The following is a 21,933-nucleotide window of genomic DNA, read 5'->3' on the forward strand; positions in this document are numbered from 1 at the left end:
AAGTTCTAGATCCTGCTAGGGATCTAGAAAGGCGGGTGGGAAGTTCTTCAAGAGTAATTGGATTCCTCCAAAGTACCTGCCCCCACCAGCCTCCTAAGGAAGCTCTTTTTTCCCTGACCCGGGCCTAGGTGGCCCAACAACGGTGATGCCCCCGAACTTCTTCCCCTTTCCTCCACTAGCGGGACGACCCACTTAAGCAACCACCACTTCCGGCCCTTCGCGAAGGGTGGGGCCCAAGGGCTTGGGGGCGGAGGCTGAGGCGAGGGGGCGGGGCTTCAGTCCCAGGTCCCCGCTCGCTCTCCCGGGCGGCCTCAGCGGCGGAAGTGGCGCTACTGGGAGATCCCCTTCCGCTCGGAGGCGTTGCCGGGGCCGCGGAGCCGGACTACGGCGGGGGCAGGAAGAGCTGGGGCGATGGCTGACACGGAGCAGGTGGGTCCAGGAGAGATCACTGGGACCGGGTGGGAGTACGAGGGCTGTGTCTTGCCAGCAGATCCTGTCCCTGTCCCTCGGCCCAATGTCCGTCCTTGGTTCCCTCCGACCCTTCCCACACCCTTCGCGTCCCAGGCCCCGCCCCCTTCCTGGGCTTGGCCTCGCTCCGCCCCGCGCGGGGTTCTGGGGTCTCCGGCGCTGACCCTCCGCGGCCCCGCCCACCCGAGAGGGCCCCGGGAGGGCGTTCCGGATCGCCCTCCAAAGCTTCCGTCTTAATTCTGAAGGGAGAGGCGAGGGGATGGTATCTGGGCATTAAGAGTCAGGGTTTGGATGTGGGGAGGGGTCAGGGTCTGAGGATGATGAAAATACCTGCACACCCCGGTACGTCTCACTGTCATCCTGTCTCCCCGAACTTCCTTTGGAAACGGCAGTGAATAACTTCTTAGTCGACCTCTAAAAGGCCCTTTTAAGTATCTTTCTTGAGTTCTTAAAGATGCATAACACTCGTGACCACATTCCTAATCTGCATAATCGACATGTGCCCCATCCCCCTTTGGGCATCCCCTGCCTCAGCATCTTATTTTCTTCCTACTCCTCTGACAGAAGTACCGTTTCACATTCACCTCATTTGCCCAGACCTTCACTCTGTACACTGAATCTGGATGCTCTCATCCACTCCCATGGCTTCAGCTTTACACCACTCATACCTGAAAGGCGCCCAAATCTACATCTTCTGCACAGCCCCTCCCTGGAGCCCCAGAATTGACCATCAAGTGGCCAGTCCACTTCAGCTGCAGCTCATGTATCTAACTTTGAACTGGTCTTTTCCCCTGCACACTCATTCTTCCTTTGCTGCTCATTCTAGCCAGAAACCTGGGAGTATCTTAAATTTATCTTTTCTCACTCACTCAGTCCCCATACCTAAGAGGTGACCTAATCCAGCTAACTTCCTGAACTTGCTTCACGCCTGGTCCTGGGCCTCCATCTCTTTCGTTACCACATTGTTGATATGTTTCTCACCAGGATCACTGCAGGGACTTCCCAGCAACTTCCCATTTACGGCTGCCTGCAACCCCGTTTCCAAACTGTAACTAGTGGTCCTTTTAAAACCCAAGTTTCAGTGTCACTTTCTTGTTTAAAACTGATGGCTTCCCACTGCCTGTGGGAAAAGGGTGAATCCCTAGCACGATTTATAAATCTATCATTTGACCTCTTCCTTACCAGTTTCCTCTGTGCACCCAATGGCCTAATAATTTTGCACCACAGTATGCACCTGCCCACACCTTCCTATTTCATGTCTCCATGCCTTTGCACATACCAGCCTCTCTGCCTGGAAAGTACCTTCTCTATCATCTGGTGGGCCACCTTCTCTTTGTCTTTCAGTGCTCTGCTCAGACAGTAATGTCTCTGGACTGACGTCCTCCCCAACTCGCTAGACTAATTACTGTCCCTCTGTGTCCTTACAAGCACCCCGTTATAGGAGCATAGTGAGAACAGACTCCCGAATCAGGTGACCTGGGTCTGGACACTGTTTTGTGACCTTGATGAAGTCAGTGCCTTACTTCCCTCATTTGTGAAATGGAGATAGTAATGTGCCCACCTGATAGAGTTACCATGAGGTGTAAATGAAATAATGTGTGTATAGGGCTTGAAACAGCACATGAAGTGTTCAGTAAATAAATGTTAGGTGTTATTTATACAAGAGCAATATAGAGCAGTGGTTATGATTCTTAATTTCAAAAGCTGTTTGAAGATGCTTGGTGTAACGTACTTCTCATTCTGTCCCAGAACCCCAAAGCTTTGCCCCTTGTCAATAAGCAAAATGCTAGAGTAGAGGGCATTGGGGAAAGGATCTGGATTTATCTAGTGAGAATTCTTGAGTGAAAAAGACCCAGACCTGGTATCAGTCAGCTCCGGAAATGACTCTGGAGATGGATAAATGTTATATGACGAGCATTGATCCAGAGAAGTGGCCCTGGGAACCCAAGGGAGAGAAAGGCCAAGATGGCTTCCCAGAGGAGCCCACAATCAGTGAGGGCCTTAGAATGAGATGATGCATTTACCAGAGGGAGATAGAGATCCAGGTGGGCCCAGAGAATGGAGAGCTGGGTCCTCTGAGCAGAATTCTTGCAGGGGGAAGAAGCTGAGGTGGGCAGGAGGGCAGAGGCAGCCTCCTCTGCTGAGGTTGGGGATTCCTTTCCTCAGTTGGCCATGAGGAAGTGACCCCCTTTGTTTAGGAGCCTGCGGGCCCATGCCCTGGGGAGGTTTGGAGGTCTGGAACTTGGCATTTGGAGGCAGACCTCCTGAGGTAGGGTCAGCATGCACGCCTATGGGCTGGGCCTGTGCTTTAGACCAGAGTCTGGGCTGTTCATGCTGGTTTGCCTGCCTGGAATGCTCATCTTCCTCGCCCCTAGCTAATAGATGCGGGTTCTTCAGGCCAGGGTCAGGTGGCTCCTACCCCGGTGGCTTTCCTGACCTCACTCACTCCAGCCTGGGTCAGATGCTTCCTTCTCTGGGAGCCCACAGTCCTTTGTTCATTTGTCCCTGAAAGCTCTGGTCACAGTGTGACCCGCGTATTGTTTATGTGTTGGCCTCCGTCACCAGACTGGAGCCCACGAATATCCGCAGGGACCAGAGGAGTTTGGGGCGTGCTGTAGGCTCTCGGTCCGTGTGCCGCACTGAACCGAGCTCTCACACACCGAGAGCTGTTTGGGGGCATGTGAGGGAGAAAACAAAAGTCCTGTTGATTCCTCAGCTCATACTTGTTGGATCAAGCAGTGGATTATTAGCTCTGTTTTACAGATGAAGAAGCTGAAATTCAGGGAAGTAAGGTCAGGGTCACTCAGTGGGGACTTCAAGAACTGTCTCCTCACTCCAGGTCCACAGATGTCTCCCAGAAACTGTCTTGGGGCCCAAGCCCCAAAGTGGCAGCTGCCACATCAGTGGGGCAAGGGACAAGGAATACATTCCATGTGGCCAGTTGTGTATCCTTGTGAGTTTCTGGCTGGGAAGAAACTGGTCTTGGCTTTTGTCTGGCTGGGGCTGGGGCTGGGAGGAGACTGTGCTGAAGTGCCTGACCCTGCTGGGGACTTCCCTCGAGTGGGCTGATCGGACGGAGGTCTCTCCAGGAAGATGACGGGCCCTTTCCAGACTGCGCTTGAGAACTTGCCTTATTAACCCCAAATTTTACCCAAGAGCACTAGGGTGGGATGGGGCCTGACTCAGCAGCCTCTGGCAGGCCAGGCAGGGGTCTTGGAATCACAGAGCTGGGGCGTTCCTGACACTAAACAGGGCCTGGCATGTGGAGGGAGCAGGAGGGCTGAGTAGATCTCAGCTTGTTTAGGTTTTCTAGTTCAGGTACTGCCAGAACCTCAGATTGGGTAGGGGGAGGGTAGTATACAATGGTGAATATAATTTGTTTTAGTTTGACTCTTCCCCTTTCCACTTCCCCAGAAGGAAAGGAGAAATGGAGCCCAGCTTCAGCTCTGAGAGTTTTTTTGTCACTGCTTCTGTGTCCTCCTCTCCTTAAACTCCTGTTTTCCCAGGGAACTTCCCAAACCTTCTGTAGGTGGGGCCAGGTAAGGTCCAGTAAGCCTTCCGTGCCGAGGCTGACGGCATGGGCCAGTGAGCCCTGAATTGCAGTGGAGCTGAGTATGTGCCATCCGTAGTCAGCTCCCTGAACCCGGGGCTCACCCTTCCGTCCGGCAGTGCTGACAGGACCCTCATTTGGGGCGAAGTGCCATGGTGCACATGCCTGGCCAAGGGCCCCGAACAGTAGTCATTGCTACAAGGAACTAAGCACAGACATTTGCCATGCGTTATTTCTAATCTTTTCAGTAACTCTGTAAAGTGGTCACTGTATTATCCCAATCTTACAGACACGGAGACTGAGATTCATGGAGACTTAGTGCTTTGGTCAAGGGCACAAGGCATAGTGAGGAATGGCCTTGGGCTTTTGACTTCAGGTCTGATGCCCAGTCCCCAAGTCCATGCCCGTCCCCCGTTCTAGAGTGGACATTCTGGGCCCACAGACCAGTTACCTTACTATACGTACCATGGCCAAGCAGTGTGACCTGAGCCTCAGGAGCTCGAGGAGAGATGACTCTCTCATTCAAGTCTAGCTGTGTGATAAGGGAAGTGCTGAGCCTCAGTCCTGAGACTGGGGATTGGGGAAGCCTGGAGGGTGAGGGAAGCTTTGCCCGGGAGGTGATGTTTGAACTGGTCTCTGAAGAGGCAGAGTTCTCCCTTGGGGTGAGTTCATTCCAGAACAAGAACACAGGGAAAGAAGTGGAAGCATGGAAGGGAGACCTGCTGGCCTCGGTGAGTCCTGGGAGCAGCCAGTGGTCAGGAGAGCCTTGTGGAGGACCAACCCCCATAGCAGGAGAGGAGTGCTGGGGTCTGGCTGGGGAGCAAGTCCTTCCTCTTCCTTGACCTTCACTATCTAAGGAATTTAACATCCCGCCAGTCTTCTCCCTGTGAGTCAGGGCTCAGGGAGAGGGAGGGAGGTAGCTCTCATGCCTGAGGTGCCCAGGAAACCAGTGCCCCTTGCCCACTGGTGGCAGGGCTGCCTGGTCTCTGGGCTGCAGAAGACACCAGCAGAGGGTGGAATCCAGCTCCAGGAGAGGCAGTCTGGACAGGGAGGGGCTGCTCTGTCAGGGCTGGGCATGAGTGTACACGTGCACCTGTGCACGGACCTTGTAAATTGTTGATCAGCACTCTTCCTGAATGTCTACTATACACCTGGTGCCATTCTGGGTACTGAGCACAGCACAGTGAGCAAAGCACAGAGAACACCTGCTCAGGTGAGGCTTGCGTTCCAGTGGTAGAAGACAGGCAGTAAATGCCAATGGGTAGACATATACATCTGGGGAGATACATGCTGTGAAGAAGAATAAAGCAGGATAAGGGGATGGAGGGTGGAGGCTAAACAGGGAGTTTGGGGAAGGCCTCTCCAAAGGGATGTTCATATAGAGACCAGGAAGAAGGGAACACTGCAGAGACCTGGGGGAGGAGCTCCAGACAGAGGACAGCAGGTGCAAGGGTCCTGGGGTGGGAGTGTGCCTGATATGGCCAAGGAACCAAGAGGGACCAGTGTGACTGGAGCAGAGGGTTCAAGGGGAAGAGGCCAGGGGAAGAGGGGGCTTGTAGGCCAGAGTGGGGACTTTAGCCTTTACTCAGTGAGCTGGGAGCCATTGGAGGTTTGGGGCATTGGTGAGATGTGGTCTGACCTATACCAGGATCCCTCTGGCTGCTGTGTTGAGAATAGACTTGGGATGAGGACAGGGTGGTGGTCAGGAAACTGTAGCAGGTGAGATATGATGGCTGGGACAGGGTGATGGTAGTGGTGGTGATGAGCAACGGGCAGATACTGGCTGGATTTTGAAGGAAGAGCCCACAGGTTTGCTGGCGATTTAGACATGGAGAGAGGATGCTGGGCTCTCCACAGGCCCTGGCTGGGAGGCTGTTAAGCTCTTTAGGGTGTTTTGCCATCTGCCCTCTGGCCAGCAGAGGCTCTGGAGACAACTACATTTGGGTTTAGTGGGTCCCAGCCAGCACGGGGATGCCTACATGCCTCTGGGGCCAGCTTAGTCCCATCCTGGCTCGGGGACTGTGGACAGGCCTCTCAAGCTTCATTCTCTTCCATTCTATCCTCATCTCTGCAGCTCTGGGGGTGCAGGGAGGTGAGTAAAGGAGATGGTGTCTATAGGGCGCCAGCCTGGGCCACGGCCAGCCCGGATTTGTTTCTTCTGTGCTGGCGCATCTGGATGGTCCCCAGGCCTGTTTGGTCTCCTGTCCTGCTCCCTGAACCAGCTCCCTCCCAGGCTGGCCAGCAGCAGGACGTAGGCCAAGGCACATCCACGGCCTCTGCCTCCGCCCATCTGTGGATTCTCCATTAACTTTGGCTTGACCCAGAACAACCCCAGCCCTGTCCCAGGGGCAGTCAGAGCTCAAGTCTGTGTCATCTGAAGAAGAGGCAGGGATATGCCATGACGGCTAATGCTTATGCAGTAATGACCCTGTGTCAGGGACTGTTCTAGGCCACTGCACTTAATAAAGTCACTTAATCCTTACAGTGCCTGTAGGAAGCAGGCACTGCTGTTGTCCCTGTTTTAAACAGGCGTGGAGAGGTTCAGTGGTAGAGGGTGAGAACCCAGAGTTTGAACTTCTCCTGGCCTGGGGTCCGGTTCTTTCTTGGCTTCATTGATTCCTCCTGATTTGTACTGAACTAGGGACCCCACCAGGGGTCCTCCTGGCCTGTGTGGGGCTAGTGCTAGCATTGCCTGAGGAATGCAGAACAGGGAAAGTGTTGAGAGCCTGTGTCTACTGGCTCCTTGGCCTTGAGAGAGGGTTTAGAAAAGCCACGTGGCCCAGAAATGTGGATCGTTTCTGGATATAGGTGAGATTTGTTCCCCTGCCCCCAGGATTACACAGCAGAGCCCTGTGGAACCAATCTAGTAGGACCTTGTTGAGTTTGGGCCAGCACCCTGGAGGAGGTGGGAGGCAGGAAAGGGTGAGAAGACTCAATGGTGGCAGTGGCGGCGGTGGGGAATATCTGCTGCGGGCTTTCTCGGTAGTGCCTAGCACTGGTCTGGGCGTGCTGCGTGCATCGCTGTGTCCTTCGAAGACCTAGACAGCCCAGGCTCAAGCCAAGTATCCCCAATTTCAAGACGCATCCTCTGAGGCTTGCCCAGTAAGTGGCATTGTTCAAAATGCAGACTTGCCTTGGCCAGGAAGCGCCAGCTGGGAGCTGCACGCAGCCCTGGTGTCAAGCTGCAGAGACGTGGCTGGAGCTTCTGGCCTGGTGTGTGACTGAGGACCAGCAAGGCCCCGTCTGTGCCCCTGCCCCCAAGAGCTTTGGAAATTCAGAACTGGGGTGGCTGGGAGGTGGATGGAGCTTGGAGCTGCCGTGCGGCCAGGCACCAGTGGGAAGAGGTGGTATCAGAGATCAGTCCTGCCACTCCCTCAAGAGCCTGTGCAGGGAGCCAGGACAGCCCCCCACTTCCTGCCCTCACCCCCAACCTGGGACTTCACCTCTGCCTGGAGCTGGAATGACCTAGTCCTTGCTGTATACCCCAGCTTCAGGCTTAGAGAGCTTGCTCTGGCTCGCCCAGGAGGGGGATTGTAGAGCTCAGGTTTGAACCCAGGCCTTTCGGGGTGATTTTATTACACGGCATTGTAATGTGTAAGCCTGCCCTCACCCCAGTACCCTCTCACCTGAATGGCCTCACCAATATGTGATCCATCTCAGCCACCACTGGCAGAGTACCTGCCACGCCTCCTCCTGGCGCTCACACAAATGCCAGCCCTGCAAGGCAGCAATTACTGATGCTCTTCTTCTTGTGATAGAATAAATATAACATAAAATTTACCGTTTTAATAATTTTTGAGTGTACAGTTCTGTGGCATTAAGTATATTAACATTGCCTTTATTTATGCAACTGAGGAAACCGAATCTCAGAATGGATCTGTTCGCCCAGATGGCACAGCCAGTAAGGGCACTGAGATTTGAACCCTGACCTCAGAGTCCAGATCTGTCTCCACAGTACCAGCTGCTTGCTATTGTCTGCCCTGAGTCAGGGGTCCCACCCAGAAGCTGGCCAGGACAGGCATTTCCAGGGGCAAGTACGAGAAGGCCTGGGAGGGGTGCGAGGGCCTGTGCCCACCCCTCGCTTGTGCCTCAGGAGCTGAAATTGCTTGACTAATCTGCTCTGCGTGGAGACCTGGCTTGCCTCCCACTCCCCAACCCTCTTCCCCTTCCAACCTAGGGTGAGAAAACCGTTTCCCCTCCCTCCTCCCACTCTCCCCAGGCCTTAGCAGCTCAGCCTCTGAAAACACATTGAGTGAGTGTTAAGTCTGCAGCCAACCCTGGCGGACTCCTTCAGGCCACACGTGCTGTTCCCCTCCTGACACCTCTGAAAGCGCTCAGAGGTGGGCAGGTGGCGGCAGCAGTGGGCTTGGCAGGGGGGTGCTGTTCCCAGGGTGCTGGGTGGCAGCCCTGCCGTCGCCAGCCTCATAACACTCATTCCTGCCTCCCTGTCATCAGGAGGGTGGGCACAGCGGGGCGGAGGCCAGGCCTAGCTGTTCTGCCGGCAGCTGCCACCTTCTGCCCCCGAGGGTCACCTCTTAGACTGGCAGGTGGTCTGACAGAGCTCAGAGGCCTTTTGAAGTCATCTGAGTGACTGGTTTTCAAATTATGCCCGCGGAGGGGCCTCAGGGATGAGCCTGGAGTTTGAGGGCAGGCTGGCCGGGAGCTGGCTGGCTGCCACCTTCTGACCAGTCCTGTTTTTATCTGTTTTCTATAGTAAGTTCCAAGTAAGGTTTTCTTTTTTAAAAAGTTTCTCTTGCTTAAAAAAAGTTTAAAAAAAAAAACACTAACTTTTTTCCCCAGATAAAGAAACAGAGGCTTGGTGAGCACTTGCCCAGAGTTGCTTGGGACCAGTGGCGGCTCCGAGCCGGTGCCAGGTCTCCCTCCTGACCGGGGCTTGGTTTCTTGTTCAGGCTCTTGCTTGTCTGGACTCTGGGCTGCTTTCACGGGAGAGGGGGATGCGGAACCCCCCCTCCCTGACTCTTGGCCAGCTGACTGCACCCCCGCTTCAGAGCCCTGTGCCTGCGGCCCTCCCGGGCTCCCCAGTGCCTCGGCTCTTAGCCCCAGTCTGTGTCTCTCATGTCAACAGGGATGTCTGGGCGTGTGAGTGTCAGTGCTGCTGCCACTCCAAGTGTGTCTCACACCCAAGCTGCTGCCACCCAAGTTGTATCCCCAGGGAGGGAGGGAGAAGGCAGGGCAGACTAGTAGGGAAGCCACGGCAGCCTGCAGTGGGATAGGGAAGAGGGAGAGAGAGACAGGGAGGAGGCAGATGCAGATGGGCAGGAGAGAGAGAGAAGTGTGAGAGGAAGCCGGAGAAAGAGGGAGACTCACACGCGGGAGACAGCGAGGAAGACCCAGAGAGGGGGCGAGATAAAGGTGGACATGGGGTAGGGGACGGTGCAAAGACTTGCAAAGCAAAGATGGAAAGGTAGTTTGTGAGGGAAATAGGAGAGGTGAGGAGAGATGGGGATAGGTCTGGCAGGAGACAAGAGGGCCATTAGAGACAAGAAAATGTCACCACACCCGAAGCTGTGGCGTTGTCACAGTGAGGGATGCGCTGAGCATTCAGTCTGGCACCAGGTCTGGCTGATGGATGTTGGGGGGCCCATTGCTGGCAGACTGCCTCCTCCCAGAGCTGGGCCCAGCTTTCCCTCAGGACCCTTGAGATGCGCTTGTCATGGCAACCCCAAGAGCCCGGTGTTGGGGGGTGGCCTTGGGCTGGTGCCTCTGCTGCAAACAGTCAGCTCCTGTCCACCAGGATTTGTGCAGAGGCAGAGGGATGGGCCAGAACCTCCTGCTGGCCACAAACCGGGGGGCTTGTTTTGGATCCAGTTTATTGAGGGGGCCCTAGAAGCTAGTAGACCTGACAAAGGTATGGGAGGGACAGCTGACCAGGAGCAGAGTCTAGCTAGATCTTGCTCTTCCCAGGATCAGGGGCAAACATGTAGGGCTCTCCTTCCTCTGGTCTCCAAACTTGCCCCCTGGTGCTGGTGTGTGAGAAGACTCAGGGAGACTTGATCAAGCCCCACAAGTTCAGGCCCCACCACACTGAGTCAGCTCCTCTCTGCCTCTAGAGTGACCTTTCCTTCCCCTACCCAGGGGATAGGGCTTCTCAGGGCTGCTTACCAGTAATTTGGTGGAGCAGAGGCTTTATGCCTGTGGTTTGCATGGCAGAAGGGGAGCGCTGTGGGCCCATTTTGTCTCAGGGTTCATGAGAATTTCAGCTCCATGGCTGCACAGGCAGTTAAGGGATGGGTAAGTCTATTCACCTCTCTGAGCCTGGGCTGTTTTATCTGTAAAACAGGAGGAACCTTCCTGCCCTGTGTGGTCATGCCACATGGCTGTGGGCAGGGGAGCCCTGGCTGCTCCCTGGGTGGTGGCTGGTTCTTATTCTCTTCAGAGTTTGTCCTGTCCCTTTCAGCTGCATAGCATGGGGCTGTTACCAGTTCAGTTCCTTCTCCCCGGTCCTGGCCGCAACAAAGAATGGAAGGCAGAGACACAATAGCAAACAGAGTGAAAGTTTTATTTGAATACCCACCAAGGGAGAAGTGGGCCAGAGTCAAGGTAGTCAAAGGCCTTGATCTGTTTGGTGGGAGGCTTGTATGTTGCATTCTAGTTAGGAGGTGCCTCCTTGACTGCCAAGGTGGGGTTATTTGATTTACAGGTTCATCTGTGTGGTCCTCCCTCACGGAGTGTCCTTTCCCTGGGCTGAGGTGTGATGTGGGCAGTGCCTAGTTCCGCTCAGTTGTGCCCCTGTTGGGATCTGGTTGGGGAAAAAGTTACCTCCCTGCAAAGCCTTTGTTGTCTTCACATGGGACCTGCTACCTGGGCAGTTTGCACTGCTTCTCCTTTGAGCCTTATCGTCCCTTTTTCCGGCTCATGCCTGTCTTTCTCCCTAACATGCCAAACAGAGCCGAGGGCCAGCACACACTCTGGGGCAGCCATTTATTCAATAATCAATTATTCAATACCTGTTAAGTACCAGGCATTGTGCTAGGCCCTGGAGACAGCAGTGACCAAGCCAGGTAAACACCCTGCAGAACAATAAGTAAGATGATTTCAGATATTGAGGGGTTCACTGAAGAACATAAAGTCCCATAACACAACACGGCACTGTGACTGGGGGCGGGGGCCAGGCTCCAAGGAGAGGACTTTTGAGCTGCCAGTTGAAAGGAGTGGAAGAGCATTCCAGGCAGCATGCCGCAGAGCTAGGTCCAAGGCCCCGAGGCAGGCCAGGGCCGCCACACTTACAGACCCACCAGCCAGGGTGGCAGTGGTGGTGAGACAGCGGCAGGCCTCTGAGAGGAGCCGCCGGAGAAGGTGGGCAGAGCCAGCCCAGCGGGGTCTAGGCCGCGAGGGTGCGGCCTCTGGAGCGTTGTGCCGGGGCATGGCAGGGTCTGACTGATGTCTTGGAAAGCTTTCTCTGGCTGTTGTGTGAGGTGCTGCAGGGTGAGAGAGGCAGCCTGGAGGCTCTCCCTTTAGGAGCAAGTGGGAGCCCTCCAGGTGAGAGGCCATGGTTGGGCTGAGGTGGGGGGGCAGGGTAGAGAGAAGGGGCCAGGATGTCCGTCCTCCCTCCCTCCTCCCCTGTCCCACTCAGAGAGCACAGTCCCTCCCAGTTGCCATAGATTAGGGGGTGGGGGAGTAGGGCTGGCTGCTGGGAGGGAATGTGGCTTTGTGTTTGGAAAACAAAGAACAGAGCTTGGGGCCCTCTTCTCCTTGGGGTGGGCCGGCTAGAGGCTGTTGACTGGACTAGAGGCTGAATCACAGGGCTGGGCTGGGCAGGAGCAGGCCATGCCCCCAGGCAGCAGAGAGGACCCCAGAGCCCTCGGAGGTTGCACTATGGACCCCAACCCCAACCTGCTGGGCTCTGCAGGGAAGGTGGTGAGGAAGGGAACAGGGTGAGAGGGAAATTGAAACCCCTCTAGCCTGCAGGCCAGGCCACTGGAGGGAATTTAGGAGAGAAGGCCCATAGCCAGAGAGGACCCTGGGCTATGGGGTTGGGACAAGGAGAGGGGGCAGATGTGTTTGGAGCAAATGTGGTCCCTGGGAGCTGTGCATGAAGAGATGAAAGAGGTTAAGGGAAGTCCAGCCTCCTGCCGTGCATGCCTGACCCAGCTGCCCTGCCTCTCCCCAGCCCTGCTGCTGACGCCTGCATCCCCGCCTGAGGTGGGGCCCATCAGGATGAACAAACTGTCTGGGGATTTGGAGCGCAGCCTGCCAGCTGTGGCGTCCCTCAGCTCCTCGCTGCCCCCCAGCCAGGACCTCTCCTCTCACTTCCTCCTGCCACCTCCTGAGAAGCACCGGGCCATCTCTGATGTCCGCCGTACCTTTTGTCTCTTTGTCACCTTTGACCTGCTCTTCATCTCTCTGCTCTGGATCATTGAGCTGAATGTGAGTGGGGCCGAGGCTGGGAACACAGGTGGTGTTGGGGGGACACCCACGCCATCTGCCATATGGGGGTTGCCTCTTCAGTGGGGTTGATCCCTGGGTAAAATGAAGAAGAGGAAGATAATAAATCTTCCAGAGAAAGAAAGTAGAGCTCCGAGGTTATAACTATGGGGTGGGGTGGGGGAGATCCGGGGCAAAATACCTTTGATACCAAAATCAGTCAAAGGGAGAAATAAAGTGGGAGAAATGCATTTATTTCTTACAAGCAGTTGTCCACGTCTGCTCTCCCATGTCTCTTGTGACTGGATTGCAGGAGAAGAGGCCCCACCCAACCTCTCTGGTCCAGAAAAGCCCTCAGAAAAGCCCTGCACCCTCTTGTAATTACCCGTTGATACAGAGATGGACTACTTCTCTCCATCCCTTGGAAACACCTATTGATGTGGAGATGCACTAAGACCAGGCGAGAGATTCTGGAAATAATGCAATTTTACTCACAGAGGGGTTGAGTCATTTGTGCAGGTCTCAGCAAGTCTGAAGGAGGCACAGTTGAATCCAGACCCTGTGGCTCCAGAGTTCACGCTCGACCCTGGGACACACTGCCCTCTAGTGGACATTCCTGAGAAGGGAGGAGATTGCCCAGTGGACTCTGGTTGAGCTATTGAAACATTGTCTTCTTTCTGCCCTGTGTTGCTTTCTGACTCCATTCATTCATTCATCAAACATTTTCTGAGCCCTTGCTGTGTCTCAGGCACTGCGCTAAAAGCAGAGGGTGCAGGGAGGAGCAAGCCAGTAAAAACTCCCAGTTCCCAGTGGCTCCCAGCATTCTCCCCATTTTGGATGCTCCTCCAGTGCCCCACAGTTTGGCCTCCAGGTTTGGTGAGATACCACCTAGCAGCCTGGAAATGGAGCTGCCTCTCAGCACTGGGTCTGCACTGCACCCCCCTGTGTAGTGCTGGACTGGCTGGCAGTGCAGCCTCATCTCCAGGGTAGAGCTGACGGGGCAGAGCAGGATCTGGCCACAGAGGAAGGAGCTGTGGCAGCAGGGCATCCCAGGCTCAGTCAGTCCCAGCAGCTCCTCTGTATTAGCTCTGTGACCTCAACAAGGGACTCAGCCTCTCTGAGCCTCCTCTTGTTTTCCTTCTGCAGAGTGGGTCGGGATTCTGGATGTATGCTTCCTCCAGGTCTCAAGCTTGAGGGACAGGGAAACGATGGCCACTGATGGAAGCGAGGAGTTTAGAGAGGGGGTTGTTTTGGGGTCGAGGAGGGTAAGTTTGATTCTGGGCATGTGGAGCCATAGGGTTTTGGGGGTGACTGTCTTTGTGCACAGAGATGAGCTGTCACCTTCAGTGAGATGGAATCACTGCCACGAGGACCTTAGGGACCATCTCACAGTTGGAAAAGCTGAGGCCCAGCAAGGTTCAGGGCTGTTTGGAGAGCTTCCAAGGTCTTAAGCCTTCTTCCTTTGGAGGTCCCATCCAGCCTCAGAGCAAGCACTGAAATTCACCCACATCCTTCACTCAATATATATTTTCTTGCCAGAAAAGAGCTGACAAACTTCTGCAAATTTCACTTCTGGAATTATCTGGACATATTGGCTGTAATAGCTCAGCACTCATCATGCATACTGGGGAATTGTTTCAAAGCAAGAAAAATCTAACATTCAAATTGTTTGCAAATGTAAGGAAAAGTTTCAGAATGCTGGATTTAACAATTAATAGAGTTAAAATAATACTCCATCAATTTTAATTAAAATATTACTGATTTTCAATTTTGTAGTTTTATTTTCATATTTTGGAGCATGTATGTTTTTAGTTCTCTAACAGACTCTGTGTTGCCATCACATGCAAGGACCTGGGTACAGTCTTGTAGCCAGAGACTGACAAAGCAGGGACTGAGCTCTGCTCCACTGAGTCCTGGTCCTATCAGGGCAGGTGGGTACCCACAGAGGGAGAGTTCTCTGTAAAGAGGAAAGGGAGGAGGCCAGAGCTCTGAGGGACAGCCCACCATTAGGGGTGGGGGGGCCTGGAGCCCAAGAGGGAGCAGTCTGAGGTGTGTGAGCGGGGCTGAGCTGGGATGCGGTGGCTTGTCAGGCCAGGGGCAGGGGGTGTGGGATTCCACAGGCTCAGCGTGGTCTGGAGGTAGAGGCTTGTGGAAGGGATGTGCTGGAGCATTTGGGTGTTGGTGAGGAGGCTATCCAGACTCCTGACTCCTGCCCTGAGCATCCGAATCACCTGGGAGCTTTATAAAGATTCCAGATGCTTAGCTCACCCTGAGTTCAGACTCTGGTCTAAACATCTGGATCTTTAATAAGCCCCCCCCGCCACACCCTGGCCCAAATTCAGATCACCTGGTCTAGGTGGTTGTGAAGAGTCCTCCGCCTCAGGCTCCCCAGCTCCCCGGTTCCCCAGAGGCCCCTTGTGCTCTTCTTTTCCTAGGGGGCTGGTGCTCCCGCCTGCAGAAGCCAAGGTCTGTCACCCATCCCTCCTGAGGGATCAGGCCACAGTCTGGCTCTCGGTATCAATCCAGACCCCCTCACTTCCTAGCCAAGGTCTCAGTGGTCCTACTGAAAATGTGTGGGTGGCCAAAGCTGGGACAGGGGTCAGGACAAGTCTGCTCACTTTGTCTCCGTTGCTGGCCATCCTCTCCCACCGCCTGATGGATTTTGCCCATTAAGCACAAACCTAATCAATTGATTTGCCACCTGGGGCTCTGTCTGACACCACTCCCCACCCCCAGCCCCCATTATTACCCCAGATGGATGGTTGGTGGGAAGGTGCAGCACAACAGTGATGGGGGGGAGAATAAATTATGTGAAAAGAGGCAGGCTCCCGGCACCCTGCCTGCCAGCCCTGTCTACCTGCAGAGGGCCCGTCACCTCCTCTGCACAGCCCCAGGGCCTTCCAAACCTACCCCTTCCTGTGGGTGTGCCCACCAGTGTCTGAGCTGCCTGGATCCTTACAGGAACCTCTAGCTGAGCTCCTTCGGTGCTTCGGCGGCTTCTCCTCCAGGTTCCCCCTTCGCCTCGCGCCGTTCCTATTCCAGGAGATGAGGGGCAGCCCTGGGACCTGGTTCTGCCTGGAGAGCTGTCTGCATCTCCCTTTTCCAGACTAACACAGGCATCCAGAAGAACCTGGAGCAGGAGATCATCCACTACAACTTTAAGACCTCCTTCTTTGACATCTTTGTGAGTGACCTGAGGGGACCCTGAGGGCCCTCTCGGGCAGAGAGGGAACTGGGGACAGGACTCGGGCTGGATTCTTTTTTTCTGCCACACACATCCTGACCTGATTGGGGAGCCCTCAGTATTCATAAAAAGTTTCTAAATGAAGCCACAAGAAGGTCACATCCAAATTACCCCAAAGAAACTGACAGCCATGCTCTCCTGAGGTGCGCACCCCCATGTGGAGGGAACCTGGGGCACAGGCCTGGAGGGCGTCAGCGTGCAGCAGGCGTGGGGCACTGGTTGGCCTGGGATGGCGTCTCATCTCCCTTCACCCTGTCCAGGTCCTGGCTTTCTTCCGCTTCTCGGGACTGCTTCTGGGATACGCTGTGCTGCGGCTCCGGCACTGGTGGGTGATTGCGGTAAGATGCCATTCTCCCGGCAGCTCTCGTGTTCTGGGGGGGCAGGTGCAAGGGATGGGGTGGAGGAGGACTCACTCCCCAGTCTCTCTCCCTCCTTCCCTACCCTGGGCAGGTCACCACACTGGTGTCCAGTGCATTCCTCATTGTCAAGGTCACCCTCTCGGAGGTCAGTGGCTCAGGGTCTGGCTGGTCTGGTAGGCATCTGGCCCAAGGGATGGGTTTCTCCTAAGAAGGGACCATTTCTCTGATTTGGGATATTGTCAGGGTTGGACTCCTGAGGGGGAGTCCTATCCTTCCATATTTCCAAGTGTCATCTTCACTGGCTTCCCCACTTGCCCCACTGCAACCCAAGAACAGTTGGAGGTTAGGCTTCCTTTAGCCTAACCTTCATTTATCCTGCTCAGAACTCATCAGTCCATCTCAGGGGCATAGGCCATGGAGGGTCCCCAAGCAGCTGGTACCAGAAGTGGGTATATATCTGAGCTGGTAGCCCCGAGAGGGGAATCTGGGTTTGGGGTGACCCCTTGCCATGGAGCTCAGCCCCCTCCCTCCACAGCTGCTCAGCAAAGGGGCATTCGGCTACCTGCTCCCCATCGTCTCCTTTGTCCTTGCCTGGTTGGAGACCTGGTTCCTTGACTTCAAAGTCCTACCCCAGGAGGCCGAGGAGGAGCGATGTGAGTGTTGGGGGGTAAAGGGGTGCAGTGAAGATTATCCTAACCCCGAGAGAGGAGACTTGCATGCATGAGAGCCAGTTCTGAGCTATGTTGCCGACTCTGAACAGCCTCCGAGAGCCTAAGAGTGAACTTGGGGCAGGGGAGACCCCTGGCTGCTGAGGTATGACAATGTCTGCCCATACCCGCTCCCCCAGGGTATCTTGCTGCCCAGGCTGCTGTCGCTCGTGGACCTCTACTCTTCTCTGGCTCTCTGTCTGAGGGCCAGTTCTATTCACCCCCGGAATCCTTTGCAGGTGAGGGCTGGTGGGTGGGGGAACTGCCTTCAGGGAGGGGCTTGATGAGGGGTGGGTTGGCTGGGTCTGTTCTTTCTGTTCCTTCTGTCAGCTCCCTGGGGAAAGAGACCGATACCTTTCCCACACACACTCATCCCTCACATCCTCGCACTTGTACTTGAACCCCACTACCTCCCAACAGTCTCTCCCCACCCCTTCCCATTGTCATAGTGCTTGTTTTCTGCAGGGTCTGACAATGAATCAGAGGAGGAAGTCATTGGAAAGAAAGGCTTCTCTGTGCAGGTATTTGGCAGCCCTCCCCCACCCTGCCTGTGGGCACCCAGAGAAGGGCCAGTGCGGGCTCAGCCTGGGTGAGCAGGGGCTTCCCAGCGGAGGGTAGGCCTCAGGCAGCCTGAATGCCGGTGTCCATCAGAGTATCTGCTTCATGCCTGGGGCCCAGGGGGAGCAGCACAGCCAGAGCGCCTGGCCCAGGAGCCCCACAGGGCCCAAGAGACCAGCCCGGACCCCACATCTGGCTGGGTCAGGCTTTCATAGGGGTGTGTGGGGTGTCTGGAGAAAGAACTGACCGTGATCCTAGTGGGGTGCAGGCCCCAGGCTGACCCTTCCCTGCTGCCCATCCCTGGCCAGGAACGGGAGTACATCCACCAGGGGAAGGAGGCCATGGCAGTGGTGGACCAGATCTTGGCCCAAGAGGAGAACTGGAAGTTTGAGAAGAATAATGTAAGAACCTCTGTTCCACCTGACCTACCCTGTGTGGTGGGAGTTTTCACTCCCTTTTCTGGGGCCTGAACAATAAACCCAAGGATTGCACAGGTTGGAACCATGTCCCTGTCTCAGGAGAGAGGCTGGGCCCTGGGGTCGCCACTTGGCAGGAGGCCGGGGACTGGACGTTTTATTTCCATGCTGCTCCCCACTGCTTCCCCAACACCCTATTCTCCCCGCTGTGCCCCCCCGCTCCCTCAGCTTAGCTTTGAAGGGGAAGCCAGGCTTCTGCCTTATGTCCAGTGTTTTGTTTTCATGATCAAAACAACATTATCTAAAAAGGTGGCAGAGAGCTTGGAAAACAGGGAAAATATCCCTGCGCTGTTCTCCAGCTAGTTTTCTGGCAGCGCTTATGGGCCTGGAGACACGGTTCTCCATGGTGGCAGCTGCAGCCGTACTCCTGTCTTTTAACTTGATATCAAAAGCCTCTCTCCTTGTTGCTGGACATTTGTTAGAATCACTGTTTTTGAACAGCTGCTCAAATATCTCCAAACTCCTGGAGTTTCCTACCCCAAACTGCTGAAAACCTGCCCTGCCTATCACCCCTTTGTGTGCCGCCAGCCCTCCCCACTCTCTCCGCCTCCCCCTGCCCTTCCCCCACCTCCCTGCCACCCTCTGTCCCTGCCACAGGAATATGGGGATACTGTGTACACCATCGAGGTTCCCTTTCATGGCAAAACATTCATCCTGAAGGTGAGTGAGGGAGGCCAGTGTCCTGCAGTCGCCTGCTCTGTCTGGGACTCCAGGAATGGGTTGAGGGCCCCTCTGGCGTGTTTCTCCCCACCAAGAGGGAGGGGCTGGTGTGCTTGAGCACATCTGGTACAACCCAGCCCTCCACCTGCCCTGCCCCAGACCTTCCTGCCCTGCCCTGCAGAGCTGGTATACCAGGAAGTGATCCTGCAGCCTGAGAGGATGGTGCTGTGGAACAAGACGGTGACCGCATGCCAGGTGAGCAGAGCCAGGGGCCTGGCATGGCCACTTCTCAGGGCAGAGGAAGAACAACATGACAGAGCAAGGCCAGTCATACCCTAGCATGATCATTTACACTCTGGAAATCTGGGTCATGTCTTTGAACTGCTGTGTGCCTCAGTTTCCCAATCTGTAAAATGGGGGTGATGGTAACAGACTCCAGAGAGGAATGATGGAAAGAGAGTGTTCATAGAGCACCCAACCTGGAGCCCGTGAATGGGAACGACGTTAAGAAAGGGACCTGGGCAGAGAAGAGGCTGGCCTGGGGTTTCCTGAGGTACTGGGAGCCCATCCCTTGCGTCTTCCTTGGCTGGGCTGCACCTCATGTCTCCCTTGATGGCCCACAGATCCTGCAGCGAGTAGAAGACAACACGCTCATCTCCTACGATGTGTCTGCAGGGGCCGCGGGTGGTGTGGTCTCCCCCAGGTGGGTATCACCAAGCCCCCCTCTCTCACGCAGGCCTCCTGCCCTTAAATCTTGGGCTTGGCTCCCCTGATCTAATCCTCCCTCCCCAGGGACTTCGTGAATGTCCGACGCATCGAGCGGCGCAGAGACCGATACCTGTCATCAGGGATAGCTACCACCCACTGCAGCAAGCCCCCAACGCACAAATACGTCCGGTGAGCCTTGCTGTGCCCAGGGTCATCCCAGTTGGGCCTCCCCTGATGGTTGTGAGGGCAGGACAGTACGGTGTGTACAGCTGGGTGCTTTCTCCTGCTGAGGCCACCTTCCTGCTCCCCTGTTCCTGGGATTTACCCCTCTTGGCCCCTAATCCTACTAATCTGCTGCTCTGTCTGCTGGAGACTGGGGAAATAATGGCTGGAAGCATGCCACCCAGGCTGCAGGGAGCTCCAGGGGCATGCCGTGGCTAAGGGCCAGGCCGGGGAAGGCAGGCTGTGCTGTCCTGGGTGACCTGAGCAGGAGGCTCTGCCTGCTGGAGCTTCCCCTTCCTGCCGAGGAGTCAGTCGCTTCATCCTCCTCTCCTTGTCCCTGCTCCCTTGCCTTTCTTCCTGAGCACTTGGAAGTCCCCCCAGAAGAGGTGTTACAGTCTCCCTGCTGCCTATTTCGGGGCATCCTCCAGTTCTGCTGTCTAATCTTAGACTCCGGGGCTGCAGGAGGCCTCCTGCTAGATGCCCCTCTCTTCCCCTTGGGGCTCCACAGAGGGCCCTGTTCTGAGTACAAGATGGAGGCTCTGGTCTTGGCACCACCCTCGACTTCCTGGGTGACGGGCAAGCTTGTTCCCTCTCTGGGTGCCAATATCCTGGTCTATTGAATGGGCTTAGAGTGCTCAGTGGAGTTGTGGGCAAATTAAATTGCCACTGGATGGGCACCAGAGAGCACAGACACTGCCAGCCTCCTGAGAAGGTGCCCCCTCCTGGAGCCCACCGGCACTGCACTGCTCCTTGGCTGGGCCCAGCCCACCTCTTCACAGCCAGAGCTGACCTGGAATCCCTGGACAGAGTAGATGAGGCCCAGGAAACTGCTGAACATCCTGCCACTGGGGGTTGTGCAGACATCGCAAGCTGTTGTGGGATTTGAGCATTACGTGGTGGGGGGGGGGGTGGAAGGCTGTATCCTGTGGCATCAGGACACCTATTCTGGGCCCTGCTTAGGCAGGGTAGCGGTTACAAGACCAGTAGTTCCCTTCCACTTCTACCCCAGTGCAAGATGGGCCGAAAAAAGGGGGTGGAGGTGGTCAGAGGCCTTGCCTGCTTCCAGTCCCCTCCAGTGGAGCCTTTCTCTTAGGGGAGAGAACGGTCCTGGGGGCTTCATCGTGCTCAAGTCAGCCAGTAACCCCCGAGTCTGTACCTTCATCTGGATCCTTAATACCGATCTCAAGGTGGGCTCCGGGGAGTGGAGGGGATGTGCTGGGAGACCTTGGAGCTCCCTGTCTTGCTCGGGGCTTCCCCTACTCTCCATCTCCTTTTTTACTCTAAAATTTGGGGCAGGGTCCAGATGGTCTCACCCTGAGTTGGTGGAGGGCCTGTGCCTCTCCTCTCTCATGTCAGACTCCAGAGGCCCTGAGGAGGGGTGGCTGGCTGCCAACCCAGCCCCTCCTGGGTCTGTTTGTGTGGCTGGTGCCAAGACCCAGCACGGCATGTTCTTCCTGCCAGGGGTTGGGGAGGGCGGCCTAGGCTGCATTCCAGAGCTGCACCTGCGTTCTGGCCCAGAGCACCCCCTGATGGTGCTCATTGTTGAGAGGCAGCACCTGCTGAGGGCAAGCCATCCTGGGACTTCTTCCTGCCTCCCCCAGGGCCGCCTACCCCGGTACCTCATCCACCAGAGCCTGGCAGCCACCATGTTTGAATTTGGCTTTCACCTGCGGCAGCGCATCGGAGAGCTGGGGGCCCGGCTGTAACCACGCCCCTCGCTACCCTGCGGGCCAGGGTCATGTCGCCACAGCCTCCAGAGCCGGAAAGGGGCCAGTGGGGCTTCCACTGCCTAAGAGGACCTGACCTCAAGTAGTGAGGCGGGAGAGGCTGCACCCACGGCAGCACCTTGGCTACTACCCTCCAGCATGCCACGCCGTGGCCAGAGCCATGGCTGCGAGTAGGTTGTGGGGTTGAGTATCTGGACTCTGGGGCTCTGCCACTGAGGAAAGTGGGGACTTTCCAGCCAGTGTTTACGTGGTGTCTCTGCCCTCTTGGAGGGGGGACCCTCTGTCCCCTACCTAGCCAGGAACAGGGTCTGGAATGGGAGCCTCCGATTTGGCTGGGGAGGTCAGGGCCCTGGGCAGGATAGTCAGGGCAGCCCTGTCACCAGCGTTAAAGTGCAGGAGCCCCTTCCCCTGCCTACTCTGTCATCGTGGTTTTAAGGATTATTTAAAGGGTCTGGGACCTTTGTCCATATGCAGTTGTGGGGGAGGGGTGGCAGGTGAGGGTGGTGGGCGCTGGCAGTGATCCTCTGCCTCTCCAGGTTCTCTCCCTCCCCCAGGGCCTCCTTGGGGACCTTTGTAATTTGAGCCACTTAATAAAAACATGAACTAAAAAAATAGCAACCCCTCTGGCCTGGCCTCTTGAGGGAAGACAAGGGCAGCACTGTGGAGGCGGGAGGGAGGGTGGGGCCAGAGGGGACACTATTCCTGGAAACCCCCCCTTTTCTGAATGGTTCACCTGAGTGGATGACTGGTCAGAGAAAAATGCCCCATCCCCTCACCTGGCTGCCTGGGAGGGAAGGTCAGGTTAAGGTCTCTGGCCCCGGACTTGGGAGGAGATAGGAAAGACCTAGCGGTGCCCACAACATGCCTTG

The 21,933-nt window shown here is 55.8% G+C and overlaps 1 protein-coding gene and 1 long non-coding RNA gene across 8 annotated transcripts; one reads left to right on the plus strand and one right to left on the minus strand.

Moving 5' to 3' along the window:
• Nucleotides 1–273: 273 nt before the first annotated feature.
• STARD3 (StAR related lipid transfer domain containing 3) lies at nt 274–21,678 on the plus strand. 6 transcript variants are annotated; one of them, XM_017648576.3, is made up of 15 exons: nt 274–429; nt 12,150–12,406; nt 15,510–15,587; nt 15,908–15,985; nt 16,098–16,151; nt 16,542–16,659; nt 16,854–16,952; nt 17,179–17,234; nt 17,580–17,672; nt 18,345–18,407; nt 18,567–18,662; nt 19,031–19,110; nt 19,200–19,304; nt 20,347–20,524; nt 20,939–21,678. In XM_017648576.3, exons 2-15 carry the CDS (start codon nt 12,197–12,199, stop codon nt 21,041–21,043), a joined length of 1,413 nt encoding a protein of 470 aa, XP_017504065.2. In that variant the 5' UTR covers nt 274–429; nt 12,150–12,196; the 3' UTR covers nt 21,044–21,678. The 6 variants fall into 6 exon arrangements, with proteins under 6 accessions (XP_017504065.2, XP_017504070.2, XP_017504071.2 ...); XM_017648581.3 differs by having other exon boundaries at nt 20,404–20,524; XM_017648582.3 differs by having other exon boundaries at nt 20,431–20,524.
• On the minus strand, nt 12,366–15,456 carry LOC118973209 (uncharacterized). Of its 2 annotated transcripts, none has more exons than XR_012130756.1 (4): nt 15,336–15,456; nt 14,751–14,855; nt 12,899–13,019; nt 12,366–12,499 (listed from the first exon to the last, which is right to left on the minus strand). It is a non-coding gene; the product is annotated as an uncharacterized lncRNA (long non-coding RNA). The 2 variants fall into 2 exon arrangements; XR_005062447.2 differs by having other exon boundaries at nt 15,314–15,427.
• Nucleotides 21,679–21,933: the final 255 nt, after the last annotated feature.

The sequence above is a fragment of the Manis javanica genome, chromosome 4 (genome assembly GCF_040802235.1).
Source record: "Manis javanica isolate MJ-LG chromosome 4, MJ_LKY, whole genome shotgun sequence".
NCBI lineage: Eukaryota > Metazoa > Chordata > Mammalia > Pholidota > Manidae > Manis > Manis javanica.